The sequence below is a fragment of the Oncorhynchus kisutch genome, linkage group LG17, assembly GCF_002021735.2.
Source record: "Oncorhynchus kisutch isolate 150728-3 linkage group LG17, Okis_V2, whole genome shotgun sequence".
NCBI lineage: Eukaryota > Metazoa > Chordata > Actinopteri > Salmoniformes > Salmonidae > Oncorhynchus > Oncorhynchus kisutch.
The window spans coordinates 32,742,907-32,760,839 of record NC_034190.2 but is presented as its reverse complement, the minus strand read 5'-3'; the positions used below and the strand labels follow the sequence as shown (position 1 = coordinate 32,760,839).

Sequence of the window (17,933 nt, the reverse complement as noted above, 5' to 3'; positions counted from 1 at the left end):
TTGCACCCTCTTGGCATTCTGTCAACCAGCTTCACCTGGAAATTCCTAATCTTTCGACTGGTACGGAGTATATATATATAAAGAAGCTTGAAGAGCATGAAACAAAAAAAAAAGACAAGGAATGCCATTTTTTCTTTTTACATCTGTCAAGCTACAATGTAGACTTCAACTGCCAGTCAAAACAGAACCTCTATGGAGTCCGTGCAGGAGGCAAGACTGAATATTAATTTGTAATAACAGGCTGAAAATGCAGACAAATACTTTTTACCTCTTTTTTTTTTAATACACCACGCTATTAAAGAAGGCACACATTAACACATACAAATCAAAGTTTGGCTATTATTCTTCCACAGTTGCCTTTATTTACACCAATATCCACAATGTTAATAGCAATATGGTAAACATAAGTACTGACTATTACAGTTATTAAGGGCTTGTCCATAAGGGGGCGCTATGTGCCCGTGAGTGATTTCTCGGGACCCTGCTTTAAGACACTTGAATAGCCTGAATGATTACGCCTCACCGTGGAACCAATTCTCACCAAGTGTTAAGGATGAAACAAAACTCGTTTTTGAGGTTGCAATGCACTGCGCATACTCCTTCTTCAACGACAGTCATATTGGGGGCAAGTTCAATTCCTCTGGAGTTATCATAGCACTACCAGGTCAAGGATTCTCCTAACTCTGCAGCAGAGCCCCCCCCCCCCCCCCCCCCCGTCATTGTATTAGGTATCACGACAATGAACCCCCCCCCCCCCCCCCCCCCAGTGACAAACATAATGGCAAATCTGTGATGCATGTTGGGTCGATACTGACGCTCATGTCTCGTTCTGCAGCATCATTCCATTAACACAGAATGGATCACTTGAAGCTTTATCAAAGGAGTCATTTCACAAGGTATGCTGCGTGAAGTAAAGTACCTACCCTTACCTCAAGGGCACTTAGCTGCACAACGGTAAGTTATTGCTAAATCCCACGCGTCGAGGGATGTAATACCGAACGTGTGTACTGAGTGGGGCCTCCATGTCGTAGAGGGTTAAGAAACGGCTAGGAGTTGAGTCTCACCACAGTTCGTGGAGCTGCTTCATGGCGACGTCATGTGTGTATCTTCACGTGCAGTGCATATGCCTGTACACACACACATACAGTATACACATATTACAGGCAGGGTGTTCGTTTGTGTCGTGAGGTGCTCTCTTAGGTTGAGGGCTTGGGTCCAAGCTAGAACAGGCATTGTCCATAGCGTCAGTGGTCGACTTGCGATCTGTCCTTTACATTGAGTTCTGGGGCTCCTGTTAATGTATTCTTTGGCCTCACTGAAGGGTATAGAACCGCCCCCCCCCCCTCAAAATAATACCACCACATTTTCTATATCCTGTGAATCCATCACCCTTCTGTGATCAAGGAGCATTGCAATAATACCAATATGGTACAAAGACATTCATCAGGTGTGGAGGCTATTCTCGGGCATCTCGCCAAAAGGTTTGTCAGTCCCAGTAGTTGCCCCCTTTGAGCTCCACTTTCCCTAACTCAGAGGAGCGCGGTTACATCGCCTGTCGTTTCGAAGCCTCTAGGTCCGACTCCTTAGCGCTCAGTAGTTGTACTTGCCTTGCTCATTTACGGGCGAAGTGGCAGGCAGGAAGAGGGGCTTGGGGGGCACTTGGGGCTTGAGGGAGGCCGTGCGGCGTACGATGGCTGCGCGGTGAAGGTGGGGTGGTTCACTGTAGCTGTGCTGCCGTGTCAGGCAGGCACTGGGGATGAGCGGCTGGTGGACCTCACAGCCGACCCCTCCCCCGCCACCACCTGACGAGTTCATCCGGGTGAGCAGTTGGTGGGGCGGTGGCCCACCCCCGTCCTGTCTGAAGCTGTGTTGGCGCGGGACGGCCCCTCCGTTGCCCATCTTGATCATTAAGTGCCTCTGGGAGTGGTGGCGAGTCACTGCGCTTCGCTCGGGGATGGACTGCTGCTGCAGTGGGGTGGCGCCGGCCGAGGAGGAGGCGGCGGCGTCCGGGGGCACGTCCAGGCGGCGGGTCAGACTGTCCCTGGGCAGGGTGGAGGAGCTGTAGTACGTGGCTGACTCCGTCTCGGGGATCTGGGGCTGGGATCTGAAGCTGCTGTGGTTATGGCTGGAACTGGAGCTACCCGGTAGGGGGGCACACGGTGAGGTCAGCACAGTGATGCTGCGGCTGCCCGAGGCGCTGACCTCGTAGATGTGCTTGAGGAGCTCGTCCAGGGCCGCCACGTCCACCACCGTCTGCGGGCAGCAGGAGTGGGAGGCCGAAGCCCCCTGCGCGCGCTCATCGTTGGGGATCTTCTTCTCCTCAGGCAGGTGCCCCAGGGCTTGGCCGTTGGTCAGGCTGTGAGAGAAGGGGAACACCTGCTGGGTGACGGACCTTGACGAACCCAGGCTGAAGCCAGTGCCGGGGGGTGCCTTGGACTCCTTGGCGTTGTTGCAGTTCTGGTTCCTCTCCCACTGGTTCCGGAAGGCCTTCATGTTCTTGATGGGCAGCTCCGGGGTGGAGTCTGGGGTGGGCAGGCCCGAGAGGTTCTCCCCTTGGGAGAGGTTAAGGTCCGGGTCTCCCAGGGACATCCCGTGCCTCTCTGGAGTGTGCTCCTTCCCACTGGGAATGAAGGAGCTGTACATCTTGGGCGTGGACACGTCCAGCTTCTCCTCTTTGGGCTGGCCGTCCAGCAGGCCGTTTAGCTTGGCCAGGCTGCGCAACGAGAGGGCGGGGTGGATGGACGCCTCAGGGTCCTTGCCAAGCCGGTGGGCACGGCGGGCGTTGTGACTGCAGTAGCATGACACCAAGAAGCCGGAGAGGATGGCGCCGAGGAAGAAGGCCACCAGAACGCAGGCGATCAGGAGGGTATAGTGGACGCTGGGGCTGGACTTCTCCATGTCAGGTAGCCTTCGGACACCTAAAGGAGAAAAAGCAAGAACAAAAGAAAGAAAAATACGTCATGACTTAGCCCGTACGAAAAAAAAACTTCCTTGTCAGGTCCTGTCATGACTGAAACAACGGAAACATTGCAGTGTCTGCAAAAACGGAAACATTGCTTTTAAAATTTAAAATCGAGCTACAACGCGCATCTTAGGCTATACTTCAGCAATACGAATTTAATCCAGCCCCCCCAAGTCATTCATTCTTCCCTCCATCAAACACAGAGAGCTATCCTGCCAAGCACTCTGCTGCCACTGTCTCAGGAGGCCACAACAGAGAAGCCTCCAGACAGTCTACTCGTTCATCATAACAAACACCCAAATCAGCCCAGACTCTAAACACAGAGCACACAAAGCTTAGGAGGACCCTGGGAGGAAAGCCATGTTTTTTTCTCCCCCTCTGCAGAGTTGATTTGAGTTCATACTTCACTGCAGGTGCACCTGGCTCCTCGCACTGGCCAAGATCAACACTCCCGATATCCAGAAGCTTATCGGGGCTCGAACAGGCACACTGCAGCCATGGATTTGCAGCTCGGTTATGGCGAGGCTAAATGAGAATGGTGCCCGAGCCTATCCAGCAGAGCAGCAGCTGGGGTTGGGTTTAGCCCAGCAGAGATAATGGTGTCTATGTCCTCTGGGGAGCTCCATTAAAATGTCATGAAGGTCTAACAGAGGGATCAGGAAGAGTGGATGAGCATGCTGGACCGGGGTAACTCATGAAGGTCTAACAGAGGGATCAGGAAGAGTGGATGAGCATGCTGGACCGGGGTAACTCATGAAGGTCTAACAGAGGGATCAGGAAGAGTGGATGAGCATGCTGGACCGGGGTAACTCATGAAGGTCTAACAGAGGGATCAGGAAGAGTGGATGAGCATGCTGGACCGGGGTAACTAAAAGAAAGCATCGCTTGTCACTTCCTGGGAAAAAAAATATATAAAAAAAAATCACATTTTTCATTACAAAGGCTACCATGTATATAGTTTCATAAGATGTTGATATCTTGGGAGTAATTGTTAAAGTGTGAAGTGTGAAACAGCGCTTGGCCCCGTGGTCTTGCAATCAGAACAGATTTCTAGAACTAAAAGTTGGAGGTAGAAGAATAAACAATAATGACATCCTTTATGCAAAAGGATACCGAAACAGAACACACACATCCCGCCCACCACTAATAGCATCTCCCCCTGGTGAGCACCAACACTCTGACTTTCATCTCATCTTTGTCTCTTTTTTTCCCCTCCAAAAGTTAAAAATAGGACAGGGCGAGAGAGAGACAGATATGGTAATTAGACTCAACCAAAACGAATGTCTTTCTCTCGAAAGCCCCGTCGAGCAAAGCCCTTCCCGTGTGGTTCTCATATAGACTCTTATGTAGGTCACATATTTCCAGAAAGAGTGATGTTCTCAGAGGATTCCTCGCCTCTAATGGGAAACAAATGCATGATAAGCCTTGGATTTCAGCACCGGTTTGAGATCCCGTGCAACGAGCGATATGCTGGCAAGGCCTGCCAACCAACTTTAGAGTAGCATTCAAGGGTTAAAACGTAGGGATCTGCTTAGAGTCATGGCTTCTGTTGTTGTCAAAACAGTGTTGAATGTGTGAGGTATCTACCAACTCCAGTAAACAGTTATGACACGGAAAATTGATTGGCTTGGATATGCTCCAGCTATCGTTTGACAACAAAGAAAAGTCAATATACTGTATAACAACATCTTCCGTTTGTCATAGAGTACAAATGACTTCAATTAGAAACCAAGCTATCGCACAATCAAAGACATTTTATGACAGTGGCAAGAACAGAGAAAAGAATATTCAGGGTCTGAGTACGTCGGTAGGTACAGGGACTCCAGCACTGGCATTAGATTCTACTCACAGGCCGATGCAGTGGCATTCGCGCGGCGTGAGACAAGGTTTGTTGATGTTGCCTTTGTTGCAGCACACACTGTCCATTGATAGTGTTGCTTAAAAAGGTCACAAACTGCTGACCAATATTAGAAACCCTGTTACCTTTGGCCTAAGAGAGTGTGGCGCACGCACACACACACACACTGTTGTCTCTCGTTTTCATTCAGCGACCAAATGGTCTTGGCCATTAGTCAAGTCTGATAGATACACAGTCCCAAGTAACCTGCACTTTATGTAGCCTTTCTACACCTGCATTGCTTGCTGTTTGGGGTTTTAGTCTGGGTTTCTGAATAGCACTTTGTGACATCTGCTGAGGGCTTTATAAATACATTTGATAACTTTCCATGACACTTCTGGCAATGTCAAGCACAGACCGGTTAATATATCAGCCAATCAAAATGGGACTGTTTGATACTTCACAGCAGTGCTACTTCTGTTGGCAGGACAGCAATGCTACTGTACGTGAAGACAGATAATGAGATGTTGACGAAGCATTCATCTTGGCGTCATTTTGACACGATACGGCGCAGTGTAAGCATTATAGCCCGTGCTAATAAAAGGGTGTGATCGTGCCTCTTTATTTGGCTTCAATGAACAGGACATATGGATATCTGCTGGGAGTGTGAGGTATCCAGATTTCTCTGCTTAGTGCCAATGGAGGCTAGACCAGGCCTCAGGACTTGGCAGGATGTGCCTTTTGAAGGATTACGGAACTGCCGGTGAGCAAAACAAGCATCAGAAACTCTACCCTGCCTTGAGGTGATATTCTGAACAAACGTCCTCTGGTAGATATAGGCAACTGCCAAAATAATGGGTAAGAGGGATACAAAGTATATTGAAAGCAGGTGCTTCTACAAAAGAGTGGTTTGTGAGTTAGTTAAGCAATCGACATCCCATCATGCTTAGGGTCATGTATAAAAATGCTGGGCAGTCCATTATTTTGTCTGTCATGGCTATAGGATGACAATGCCCCCCTCCATCTACAGGGCACGAGTGATCACTGAATGGTGTAATGAGCATAAAGACAAATGTAAACCATATGCCATGGCAGTCTCAGTCACCAGATCTCAACCCAATTGAACGCTTATAGGAGATTCTGGAGCGGCGCCCGAGACGGCAACACACCAAATGATGGAATTTCTTGTGGAAGAAGGGTGTCGCATCCCTCCAATAGAGTTCCAGACACTGTAGAATCTATGTCAAGGTGCATTGAAGCAGATCTGGCTTCATGGTGGCCCAAAATTATATTCAGACACTTTGTTGGTGTTCCTTTCATTTTAGCAGTTACCTGCATATATGTATTTTTGTAGGCCATTTTGTATAAAAAAAAAATAAAAAAAATGAACTGTGTGCATTTAGTTCTCGGTCATAAATGGTCATTTAACAGTAGAACAGATAAGAGATAATTCTGACAGATGAATATAACATTTAGCACTTAGTGGTGGAATTGGAGTGCCCAGTGAACGCTCCGGTAACTGAAATCCAGATAACACTCAGAATAGTACTATTATGAGTGTGTATATGCACGTTACCTTAACACATGTAAGGCTTTTTGGGATTAGTGGTTGAGGGGAAAGGCATTATGACTAGAGCCCGCCAGGGAACAGAATCGGAGCTGTCAAACAGTTTGCATAATATAATATGTTTCCTAGTTGTACAACTAGAAAATGGTGCATTTTCACGTATCCAATTGAATGGGGGAGCATCTGGTATTTTCAGCAGGTCTTTAAGTTCAGCAGAACTCCACTTCAGGTTGCTGGGTAATGTATTTCTGCTTGAGTTTATAGTCACACATGTACGTTCTGAACCTGAGCACTCTTGAGCCAGGACAATGGGAATGTTAGGTTTAAGTAATAGGTGAAATGATGTATGCTGGAGAGGCTTGTGATTGGTTAAAATAATCCATCTGGCTTCAAAACCGGCTTATATTTGGTAAAAACGGCTTCGTTCAATTTCTGGTTGGTCACTGTGTGAGAGGTCTAACAGTTAATAAATCTTCTACGAACACTGATCAGTAAAGCCTTTTACTCAGAATTATGAAAAGCTTTAGTCATTCATTGCCATTAAAAAAACATGTATTTATTACCATATCTATATGGTACGGGCTCCCGAGTGGCACAGCGGTCTAAGGCACTGCATCTCAGTGCAAGAGACGTCACTACAGTCCCCGGTTCGAATCCAGGCTGTATCACATTCGGCCGTGATTGGGAGTCCTATAGGGAGGCGCACAATTGGCCCAGCGTCGATCAGGTTTGACCGTGGTAGGCCGTCATTGTAAATAAGAATTTGTTCTTAACTGACTTGCCTAGTTAAATAAAAGGTGAAAGGTCAGGCACACCTTTTCACCAGCCAAAGAAAGGAAAATATTTTCTGTTAAAATCTTCCCCCACCCCATCATTAAAGTGAATTCACCACCAGTCCGGCAAATTTCAATTTGGGAGTTTCAAACTCTCTGCTTCCGACCATTAAATGTACAGTACAAGTATGACACATTGCTGTTAGGCCTGTACAACGCCTTGCCTCCAGGACAGATACCACTGGAATCATTGGCTTTCCCATATGCACACGTCGCTCAACAGGCAATAAATTCATTATCTTGTTTTGCTCGTTTCAGGCGGAGCACCCTCGTCACCGCTGTAATGGATGCTGCCAAGCCTAACATGACAGCGCTTCCCTTCAGGATTGATGTTTCCTGCATGAATGTGCCTGGGAAATCACTGCGTCAACAAGTAAAGCCACTAGGCACCCCCAAGAGAAGCTGAATACATGAAAACCTGAGCATGATAACCGGCTCCAGTGACTCACTCTCAGGGTATAATAGAGGTTGGTGGTGTTCTCAGTAGTGAGAGAAATTATATTCAGCCCGGTCTCAAAAGACCAATCTTCCCTTTGTCGGACTCAATCTGAACGTCAATACCAACTGACGATTCAATCGTTTCCCCAGCCTCTTCATTTATTTACACATAGGCGTTTCAATACGACGTTACACCTACCACAGTATATGACTCTCTTTATGCCAAGGATTTCCACTAGGTGAAGACGTGCGTGTCGTGTACATTTGTTAATGATACGGCCCGGGCCGCGGCTCCGCGTGGTGCATACTGTTACAAGGTGATAAACCGCGGACGGCTATAGGAAATACGTTAAGCTGCCGTAAAAGTAATTAGGAGGTCGGCCTACCACGCGGACGTCCCCATAACGCATGCAAATGAGACAATCTGATGTGATTTCTGCTCCGTCTCGGCCCCATAATTGCATACCTCCACCCGAGCTGACGACCCACCGCCGAGTTCCTAAAGTGTTTTTTAATGAGTTGAGGCACTTACAAATGGAGTGTCTCTGTGTTATCTTCCTTGTATTAAAAGGGAAGGTCTATAGCATCAGTTACTGCCAAATAAGTCATAAATTGCCGGTAATTATGATCATTTGCACAGCGTTCGCCCGCAAGACCTTTTTCGAAAGGGGCTCTTGTTCCTTTTAAAAGACCTTGTAGAGCTTTCGGAACAAACCAAGGCCAATTTTTGGACCGGATTGTTCGAGCCAGCTGGCACCACACAGGTCTGTCCAATGTTCTACAGCCGCAGGACCAATCTCTTAGAACACTGCGGACCACTTAGGCTTTGTGGAGTAATCATAGATGGGCACAAGGCCACTGTAATTTACTATATGAGCTGCAGTTCAATAACCAACTGCATTCCCTATGTCCTATTGATGTATCTCTAAATTATGTATAAAGTATCCATTTTAGAACTAAAGTTAATATGTCAGATTTGGGCAGGATTTATGGACAAAGTTCATCCTAACTGGCTTACGGATACATCAATAATCATTGTATGTAAAGCCACGATAAATATAATATATTCCAAGTGCAGTGGTAAATTCTCATGTCATATTTCCATCCTCTGGTTTTAACCAGGATCAATAAAGCACTGCCTTCATTGGATTGATTTGTTTCATAGGCATTCAGAAATGACAAACAGTCACTCTGACCATTACCTGGCTAAACTTTGGCATGCTCCCTACGCCTAGTCCATCATTGGAGTCAGGACGTTTTCTGCATAGCCATCAAGACCGTTTCAAGGTCTTTGGCATTGCCAGTGTTTCTGGGGGGTTTCAGTGATTGAAAACCACCTTCGCTGTGTTCCCGGTGCTCGTGGAGGGCCACCTTGAACCCTGTGTGCTGCTGCATGATGGGATTGACTGCTAATGAGGCGATACCGCCATGATTTTATACACAGATTGCACTTGGGGGCCAGTCAAAGTTCACTCAAAATAGCATTATTTTTTAAAAACAGACTCCAGTCAGAATTGGACTTCCCCCAATCGAGAAATTACTTCTCTGACAGACATTCACGCTTGGCTGAGCCACGCCAGGGCCAGGAGGTTAAAGCCCAACGTGCCTGTTGGCAGCCGAGGCTAGTCTCTCCATTAGCCTCTAATAGCGTCGTTCACTCCTTGGGTTAATCACAGTGAATGGCAAAGGCTGGGCTTCTATTACATCACAAGGGTCTTCTCTGGTGTGAGGCTCGCTCTGTGAATTACAATTACCACGCTCAAGTAATATTAGGCCTACCAGAGGGGTTTATTGACTTGGGCCATGCCGAGTTATGAATTGCGAGATTGAAAGTACATTATCTATCGGCTACCCAAGGAGATCCTCTTGGTTTAAAAAGTGTATCTGATCTTACTCCTCAGCCTCCAATTTCCAGAAGCAGCAACACGTGTTTAATCTTCTCTACAAGATGTGGAACTAGAGCAATGTTTGTAGCCCTGTGAAGGAGCAAACTGAACCAAACAATCAAACATTACTTTGAATTTCGAGTCAAATAAAAAGCTATAATGGTCTCTAAGTCAAAAGGTTTAACAGACACGGAAAAGCTTGGGGTACTCTTTCATTTTCAAGTCGTCTAGTGAGAAGCCTTAAAGGGAAAAGACACTTAAACTGTAAATTTTTTTGGGGATACAGTCCCAAAATGTTTTGCATGTCAGCAGTCAAGTTTTCAAGATATTAGACATACAAGAAGCAAAAGGGTCAGAGTTCACATCGTCATGGTGTGAAACTACTAATTGCCAATAGTTATAGCAAACTCATTGCATGTCACTTAATTCAAAGTGTTTATGCTCAGTCATACTACAATAAAACGAATTGGAAAGCAACACAGGGAGAAAGAAAGGGCGAGAGACTGGGAGAAATGGAAACTGACCGTAGGCCGAGTCTGCCGCGGAGTTCTGGTTTCGTGTGGTCGCCAGCACATCTGCTGATGGGAGCAAAACAAAGCATTAATATGGAGAGAGAAAAGACGGAGTGAATTACATACCGCTCCACAAAGACATAAGAAAATAAATGGGGTTTTCCCGGCGGCGTGACGTGAAATACAAGTAGTAGGTTCCAAATTGTGACCCAGTTGTAGATTCAAGTGTCATAAAATCATTTTTAGATGTGCCATTTTCTCCCCTACCGTACTTTTCTCTTCATATTCTTGTACTTTTAGTCTGCCTTGTATAAACATGCAGTGTAGCATGTAAATGTGTCTGCAGTATGTAGCCTTGTTGATAGAACTTCCGTGTGTATCTAAGAACATACTTTTAAAAAATATATATTTGTAGGTATTTTCTTAACTGCATTGTTGGTTAAGGGCTTGTAAGTAAGCATTTCACTGTAAGGTCTACAACCTATTGAATTCGGGGCATGTGACAAATACAATTTGATTTGATACTGTACCACTTCAATGTTAGCTGCCAGATTGACAGGTAGCAAATTAAATTGCCACATCATCAATTAAATCCATAACAAAAGAGGAGGAGGTATTTGATATAACACCATGGAAGCCTGTGAAACCCATTCTTCCATGAAGGAATAGACCCTCTTCTTACAGGGCTAATGTTTAGGTGAGTGGTCTGTTGCCATGGGGACGTTGATGATAGCTCACCGTGGCAGTTTTCAGGGTACAGTGAGTGGTCTCCCTCGATGTCCTGGTCAAAGCCAGCCCTGGGGAGAGAGAGAGAGAGAGAGTAAAAATGGAGGCTCATCACCTGTTTTCCTGTTTGCTGCCACCTATCCAACTGTAATTGGGACCCGTGTCATTCACTCCAGGCTGGAAGCCCATTTAGCGCCATCCTGACACAGAGAACTTGCCCGACCTGCCAGTCGTGGAGGAGAGAAGAATTTCTGTAGCCCGTACACTGTGTCAGAGATACATCCTGCATATGCCTATGACTTCACCATCCACAGACAAGGTGGGTGAATCAGGAGAATGGCACAAACGGAGAGAACATCCATTTTTGCTGTCCAATTAGAAGCCAGCGCCACGACTGATAAAGGTCAGATGACAATAACTCTTCCTATCAGGTGACAGGGGGAGCAGATGTCGCCGGGCCTAATTTGGCAAGGACAGCCTGCATCAGTCAGGAGAAAAAAGGCAGCTATGACTAAAGCCAAGGTCATAATCCAGACCCTATTCAAACAAAATATGTAGCCAGACAGTGTCTTGCCTGTGCATATTCCAGCACACTTTTGAGGGATGTGAAACACACGAGTGCGGGTTTGAACTATTAAGCGCTGTATTTGGGGCCACACTCCCATCCTGCCCACGGAGTGTTCATTCTCATTAGGATTTTTCAATCAGTGCATGCCGCTTGCACTGATAGCCATCGATAGATTTAGCGTGCTTGTGAATGAGAGAAAAAGGTCCACACACAACCAGATACATTTAGAGTGGCTGGAAGCTAATGGAATGTGCGGTTTGAAGGCAGCACACAAGTGTCCATTATGGGAAGGGGAATGAATAGGATTAGGTTGGATCCTACTTCTGACACCAACGGGCACACATTCTCATTCACCCTCCAGCCCTTTCCATCTCGGAGCTGCGGAGTCCTTCCTTTGTGTTCATTTGTTTGTTTTTGCTTTTCCCCCCTCCTCTCTCGCTCTCGTTCACTCGCTCTCTATGTATCCATTCTCAAAGAAAGTGTGGGATGCGTGAGCGAGAGAGCGCTATTCATTTCCCTCGCTGACACTTTAAAGCTCTATTTACTTGTAATGAAGGAGGGCAAAGGACTAGGAGACATACATATGAATAGATGCAAATTCTCAGAAAAAAAGACTGACAACGCATACATGCAAACAACGACCTACCAGAGATGCATACAGACACAGTGATATAAGTAGATATTTACAGTGGTGTAAAGTACTTAAGTAAAAATACTTTCAAGTATGACTTAAGTCGTTTTTTTGGTATCTGTACTTGATCATTTAAATTTTTTTACTTTTACTTCACTACATTCCTAAAGAAAATAATGTACTTTTTACTCCGTACATTTTCCCTGACACCCAAAAGTACTCGCTAAATTTTGAATGCTTAGCAGGACAGGAAAATGGTCCAATTCATGCACTCATCAAGAGAACATCCCTGGTCATCCATACTTTGATCAATTACATTTATTTTTGATACTTAAGTACATTTAAAACCAAATACTTTTACTCAAGTACTGTTTTACTGGTTGACTTTCACTTTTATTCAAGTTATTTTCTATCAACGCATATCTTTACTTTTACTCAAGTATGACAATTGGGTACTTTTTCCACCACTGGATATTTATACAAATGTTTGCCAATAAAACATAAAACCGTCACAGGTAGGGACACCCACTCACAACCAAATACAGAGGATTCCGTTTTGGAGTTGGCCTAAATAGAAGTTTAAGTTTAGGAGAACAAGCAACATATTTTAAACCGTGGCGGGACAGGCTGCAGAGTTCCTTCAGGACCGACTTTCGCTCCATTTAGTTTTTTCCCGGGTTGCCTCACTTGGGAGCTCTTTGGAGCGTTTTGCAAATACGGCCTGGTCTGCCAAAGCAGCTGTCACATTCACCTCTGGATCAACCCAATTAGTCTCCAGGGAAACCACTGACTCGCTGCCACGACAACAAGGCCCATCTGCTGCTCATCTTAGGGAAGTTGCGGAACCCCAGTGTCCTGGATGAGGTGTTTCCAGAACCCTGAAAACTTTCCTCGTCCCACTGAACTCCAACTCTCTATCCAAAATTGTGATCGATACTTTTGAGTGGAACTTCATGGAACTTGCAATAGTCTCAAGTTTGATGAAACCTCATCTTAAACCGCCAATTCCTGTGCTTCTGGAATGAGGAATGTCACGAAACGTTTTCCCACAAATCCCAATATTAGATTACAGTGTGTGGTATTTAATTCATGTTGGTGCACTACGACATTTAAGAAAGCTAAATTACCTTTTTTCAGCATCTAAAAGATTCAATCTAGGCTTTTACTGCGGACACAACATGACAAAATGCGCTAAACCGCCAACCCTGGAAGTGCCATGTCGAAACTCAATTCTTCAGCAGTCAAACCAGGCAGACTGCTTTCCGCTCTTCTACTCGGTCCCACACATCTAAAATCTGCACTTTTTACTGACCAAGTAACAAACAAACAAAAATGAAAAATCTACACTGGGATATTTAAGGGGATCGTCTCATATCAGCGAAACAAAGTGTTGGCAATTTGTTTGATTAGTTGAAATCGGGTGCGATGGCACTAGGTCAGGACAGAAACCAGGATCACTGCTAGGGAATGGGTGGGGTTGTGGAACAAGGTTAACTGGTGGCATGGCCAAGTGAATCACCATAATTGCCCTTTTACACAGCAGCTTTTTCGATAGCACTGGAGAGCAACGATTATGAGTCACAGTGTCAAATGACCCCTCTTCGGTTCATGAGAACTGATCGATGGCAACCCATCAGTTGTTCAGTCATTTCTTATGTTCCAGATAATTAGAGAGACTATTTTAATTTTCAGGAGGTCCAGGGTGAAAACATGTTTTATTCCTGACGATTGCAGTATCTGTCAGCTCATAAATAAATCAATGAACTCAAGCCATTGTGGCTCAAGCGGTTGAGCATTCCTTTCACTTAAAGTGCATTGCACAAGTGGAAACTGGCCCAAGGCCAGCAGATATAATGAAACAAATGAATGCATATTAGCATACGGTGCATCAGTGTATAACTTGCTGGTATAAAGAAACTGACTAGCGCAAGAAAATGCATCTTTGAAGAGCGGCCCTTATCTGCAGTACAATGATGTCACTCACTCAATACATTCTTCTTTAATATGACTTCCACAGGGTTTGAGATTTATTTCCCTCATATCTTCTACTCTCTAATCTCCTCTCCTTTTATGGGGCCCAATACCGATGATAGATATACGATCACACTCTCAAACCTTTATTACCTTTCATATTGACGGCTTTCAGCCCGACAGGAAGGAAAGTGACACTTACTTGAACCCTGGCGCCATGTTGGCACAGCTCCCAGTCCGGAGCCAGATGCAGTATGGGTCGCGGGACGACAGACAACTCCTAGAAAAATGACGAGGCAAGAGGCGGTTAAAATCCCTGTATCGCTCCTTGGCGTGCAGGCGATGGGCGCCCGACTGTGTCTACTTTGACACAGTGACACGCCACACACACACACTTGAGCCAAGGATACTGCTGCGGTCTAGTGGAGCGTATTCTGTTGGGGCTATTCCCCAGCTGGTGCTCTGCAGAGCGAGACTGGCTGGCCTGCGTGTGAACTCGGGAGAGGTGATTGTGTCTGACAGTGTCAGTGTGTGTTTTAGCTCTTTCTCCAAGATGACAAGTCTGCCCGTGACAGACCTTAGAGGACAGGTGTGTGCATCGGTTTCTAAATATTTGTGTGTGCCGTGTCATTACGGGCCGCCTGGAGGGGTGAAGCCAGTCATCTTAGTGACAGGTGTCCTCAGTCTCTCTCCCCCAGCCGTGGTGACACACTGACAGCCAGGGCCACGGGGACTGAGGGGGAGCTCTCAGGGAGGAAGAAGGGAGAGGGGAGGGTCTGTCATTCACTTGCCTATGGGAGGAGGAGAGAGGGTTGTCTTCTTTGGGTCTCTCACTTGTCACTCAGTTCTCTGTTTCCATGAACCTCTGCCTCCCTCCCATCCCGCCAGTAGGAGATGATGCACACGGCATCATTGTGGGCTGACCTACTGTGTTTGTGTGCATGCACGTGCAAGTGTGTGTGTGTGTGTGTGTGTGTGTGTGTGTGTGTGTGTGTGCATGCACGTGCAAGTGTGTGTGTGTGTGTGTGTGTGTGTGTGTGTGTGTGTGTGTGTGTGTGTGACAGACTACAAAGGAGGAAATTCGTTTTTTTGTTGGGTGTTTAAATGTTGAATTATTCCAATGGGAGGATCAGTCAACTATACTGATATTCTTAATGTGGTATTCTGTGCTAATGATATCGCAAACATTTCCCCCAACATTTACAGGCTGTTCAAATATTGATTATATGGGCAATTAAGCCACCCTTTTCAATGTTTTGGTTGTTTGCCAAAATATGCTCTCTGTGCCAAACACATTTGGAGAATTTGGTCATTTCCTCATGCCTTCCCTGTACTCTTCGTGCGCCATTAATTGGCAAAATGACTAGAACAAATATAAATATTTGTTTATACTGAAATCACTTGACCACAAATTGACATCTAATGAGCTTGGTATCCAGAGACTAAGTATTTGTTATAACACAGAGCAAACCATTTTGAGCAGTGTAAAAGCGGTACTAAATCCTAACAATACTGCATATCCTCCCCTTTGCACTCTTGCACAATCATCTCTGCCTTGTTGTAACTCACTTTTTGCAGGCGCCGTGCTCGGTGCAGCGGCTGAGTGGTACTCTGATGACACAGCTGGTGAAGGCCACGAACAAGGCATGATGCTCCTTATCCAGCTCCATTCCCAGAATCCTCCTGTCCTCCTGCCCCTGAACGTTGCACCTGTGGCAAAATATGGTCACGTGACACGTGAGAACCCTTACAGCACAGCCATACTAATGGATTAGAGTTAGAACCACAGACACGTGAAACACAGTACTATTCATTAGTCACAGGTCGCCTTTAGCCTCCGGGGTTCCCATTTCTATCTCTGTAATAAATGTTCATTTAGTAAGTTTATATACCATTTGAACACCTAATATAGTGTGGAAAATGCAATTACTCTGCCTGTGAACTACCTTAGTTAATATTTTGATCATTTGGTAGGGGTAATACCATAATAATGTAGGTTACAAGCTTCAAATGAATACTCCGCTCAAAAACAATTTTTGGTATTTGTTTCATTAGTCCACTGTTAGTATAGTCCCCAAAATTTTTGCATGTCAGAAATCAAGTTTTCAAGAAATAGGACTTTCACCGTTTTGCATCCTATTATGCTTTTTGCGTCATTATGATGCCGTGGTCAGTATTTATACCGTATTCCTTTAAATCAGGTATAGACTAATTCATTTGGAGACGTTCCCGGTTGAAATTAGACACTGGTGCTTATATAACAGTCAGGTTTTCATTCCATTACCGAGTTTTGCATTTACTAAACCCGTTATAGACTGACTTATAGAGGTTCTGTACTGACTTAGAGGGGTTATAGACATCAATGTCCTCCAAGAGTTGGGAGCCAAAGGAGGCGTTAGGATGAGTGCTGGACAACACCTTCAGGACCCTGCCATCCTCAGAGCCCAGAAAGACTACTGTGCGGTCCTTAGACGGCCCGGCAGAGGTGTCCACCGCAATCTGAGTCAGCTTGTACCTGGAGAAGGGAAAAACACAGTTAGCGCTGATTGTACGGCCGGCAACGGTAACTAGTCAGCCATAATGTGTCAGTCATTCAGAACAAGTGCACCGCCATGACTGGCATGGAGATACGAATCAACATAGGGTTATAAATTATTTTGAATTTTTATTTATTTAACTTGGCAAGTCAGTTAAGAACAAATTCTTATGTACAATGTCGGCCTACCCGGGCCAAAACCAGCCAGTGCTGGGCCAATTGTGCGCCGCTCTATGGGACTCCCAATCACGGCCGGTTGTGATAGAGGCTGGATTCGACCCAGGGCGTCTGTAGTGACGCCTCCAGCACTGAGATGCTGGGCCACTCGGGAGACTTTCAGTTGGATATGGTTTTTCAACCCTTTGTGCTATCCTGATTTTAACCCACGTGATTCTGTCATTTTCTGTGCACCAAAAGATGGAGTGGAGAGCACACTCAAATGGGGTAGACAGAAGTGCTAGACTGCAGCTGCGTTGAAATTTCACTTCTGCTTTAGGCTACTTTCTGGGTGAAATTTGGCACTTTCCCGAATGGTTACTGTTGGTTGCCTAGCAGGATAACAGCTGTCAAGGAAGGTTTTGTAAATGAACCATGATTGCTTCCAGAATGTGCAGGTTCTTATCTTTGTGTGTTTGCACATCTAACGCCAGTCATCTCAACTGGCTGCTGAAGACTGAAGCATAGCCACTGTATGTCATGTTCAGTTTATTAACATCAACTATGCTATAAAATATGTTATTTCCTCGGGTTCGTGAACGCAACACACTCGATGAGAATATCTTATGATTTAAACCCCATTTTATCTCCCAATATTTCCATGACTTCACTAGGACTTCGGGACATTTCACCAGGATGTTTCGTCTCTAGATTTGGGAGCAGTGTGAGATAACACGTTCCCCATGCACCCCTGACTTTTGTTGTCATTTACCAGAGTATCACATCAGCTTCCTGCAGTGAGAAGCAGCAGGCGGGTCACCCAGGGGGTACGGCAGGCAGACTCAAACAGTCACCTCTGCACCGCCAGTAAATGTCAAACTTTGTGGATGAAGCCACAGTCTCCGGTCAAATACACTAGCAGTAGCTAGGCTGAGGCAATTTCAGGGTTTTTGTTCCTGAGCGAGAACTTCAGTTATCTGGCTTGAGTAAAGTGTCATTCATTGACTAATTTGATTTATGTTTGCACTGAAATACTGATATATGTTAAATTTGATCAAATGTTATATTACATTGCATTATTGTATATTTGTCTATGTTTCCATTTGTCCACACAAAGAGAAGTGGTTATATTGTTTGGTACTGCCCTACTGTACCTGCTGGTGGTGCGGGTGAAGCAGGGCCGGTCGTTGACGGAGGGCACCGCCTCGTCCATCAGCGGGTAAGACTTGATGAAGGTCAGCGTGTCGTCGGGGAAGTTGATGGATGACTTGTAGGCCGAGGCCGGGCCATCACCGGCACAGGAACCGGGC

At 45.7% G+C, this 17,933-nt stretch overlaps 1 protein-coding gene across 10 annotated transcripts in view; it reads right to left on the bottom strand.

Annotated features, from left to right (window-relative positions):
* Positions 1 to 258: 258 nt before the first annotated feature.
* LOC109907487 (semaphorin-6D) overlaps positions 259 to 17,933 on the bottom strand; it is a 100,426-nt gene continuing 82,751 nt past the window's right edge. For 8 of the 10 annotated variants that reach the window (XM_020505471.2, XM_020505472.2, XM_031793571.1 and 5 more), the window contains 7 exons: positions 17,778 to 17,933; positions 16,273 to 16,446; positions 15,501 to 15,641; positions 14,134 to 14,211; positions 10,774 to 10,832; positions 10,048 to 10,101; positions 259 to 2,918 (listed from right to left, as the gene is read on the bottom strand). In XM_020505471.2, the coding sequence (XP_020361060.1) occupies positions 1,591 to 2,918; positions 10,048 to 10,101; positions 10,774 to 10,832; positions 14,134 to 14,211; positions 15,501 to 15,641; positions 16,273 to 16,446; positions 17,778 to 17,933 (1,990 nt within the window). In that variant the 3' untranslated portion in view covers positions 259 to 1,590. The remainder of the gene's footprint in view (positions 2,919 to 10,047; positions 10,102 to 10,773; positions 10,833 to 14,133; positions 14,212 to 15,500; positions 15,642 to 16,272; positions 16,447 to 17,777) is intronic. The other 2 variants (XM_020505473.2, XM_031793576.1) reach the window with 1 other exon arrangement.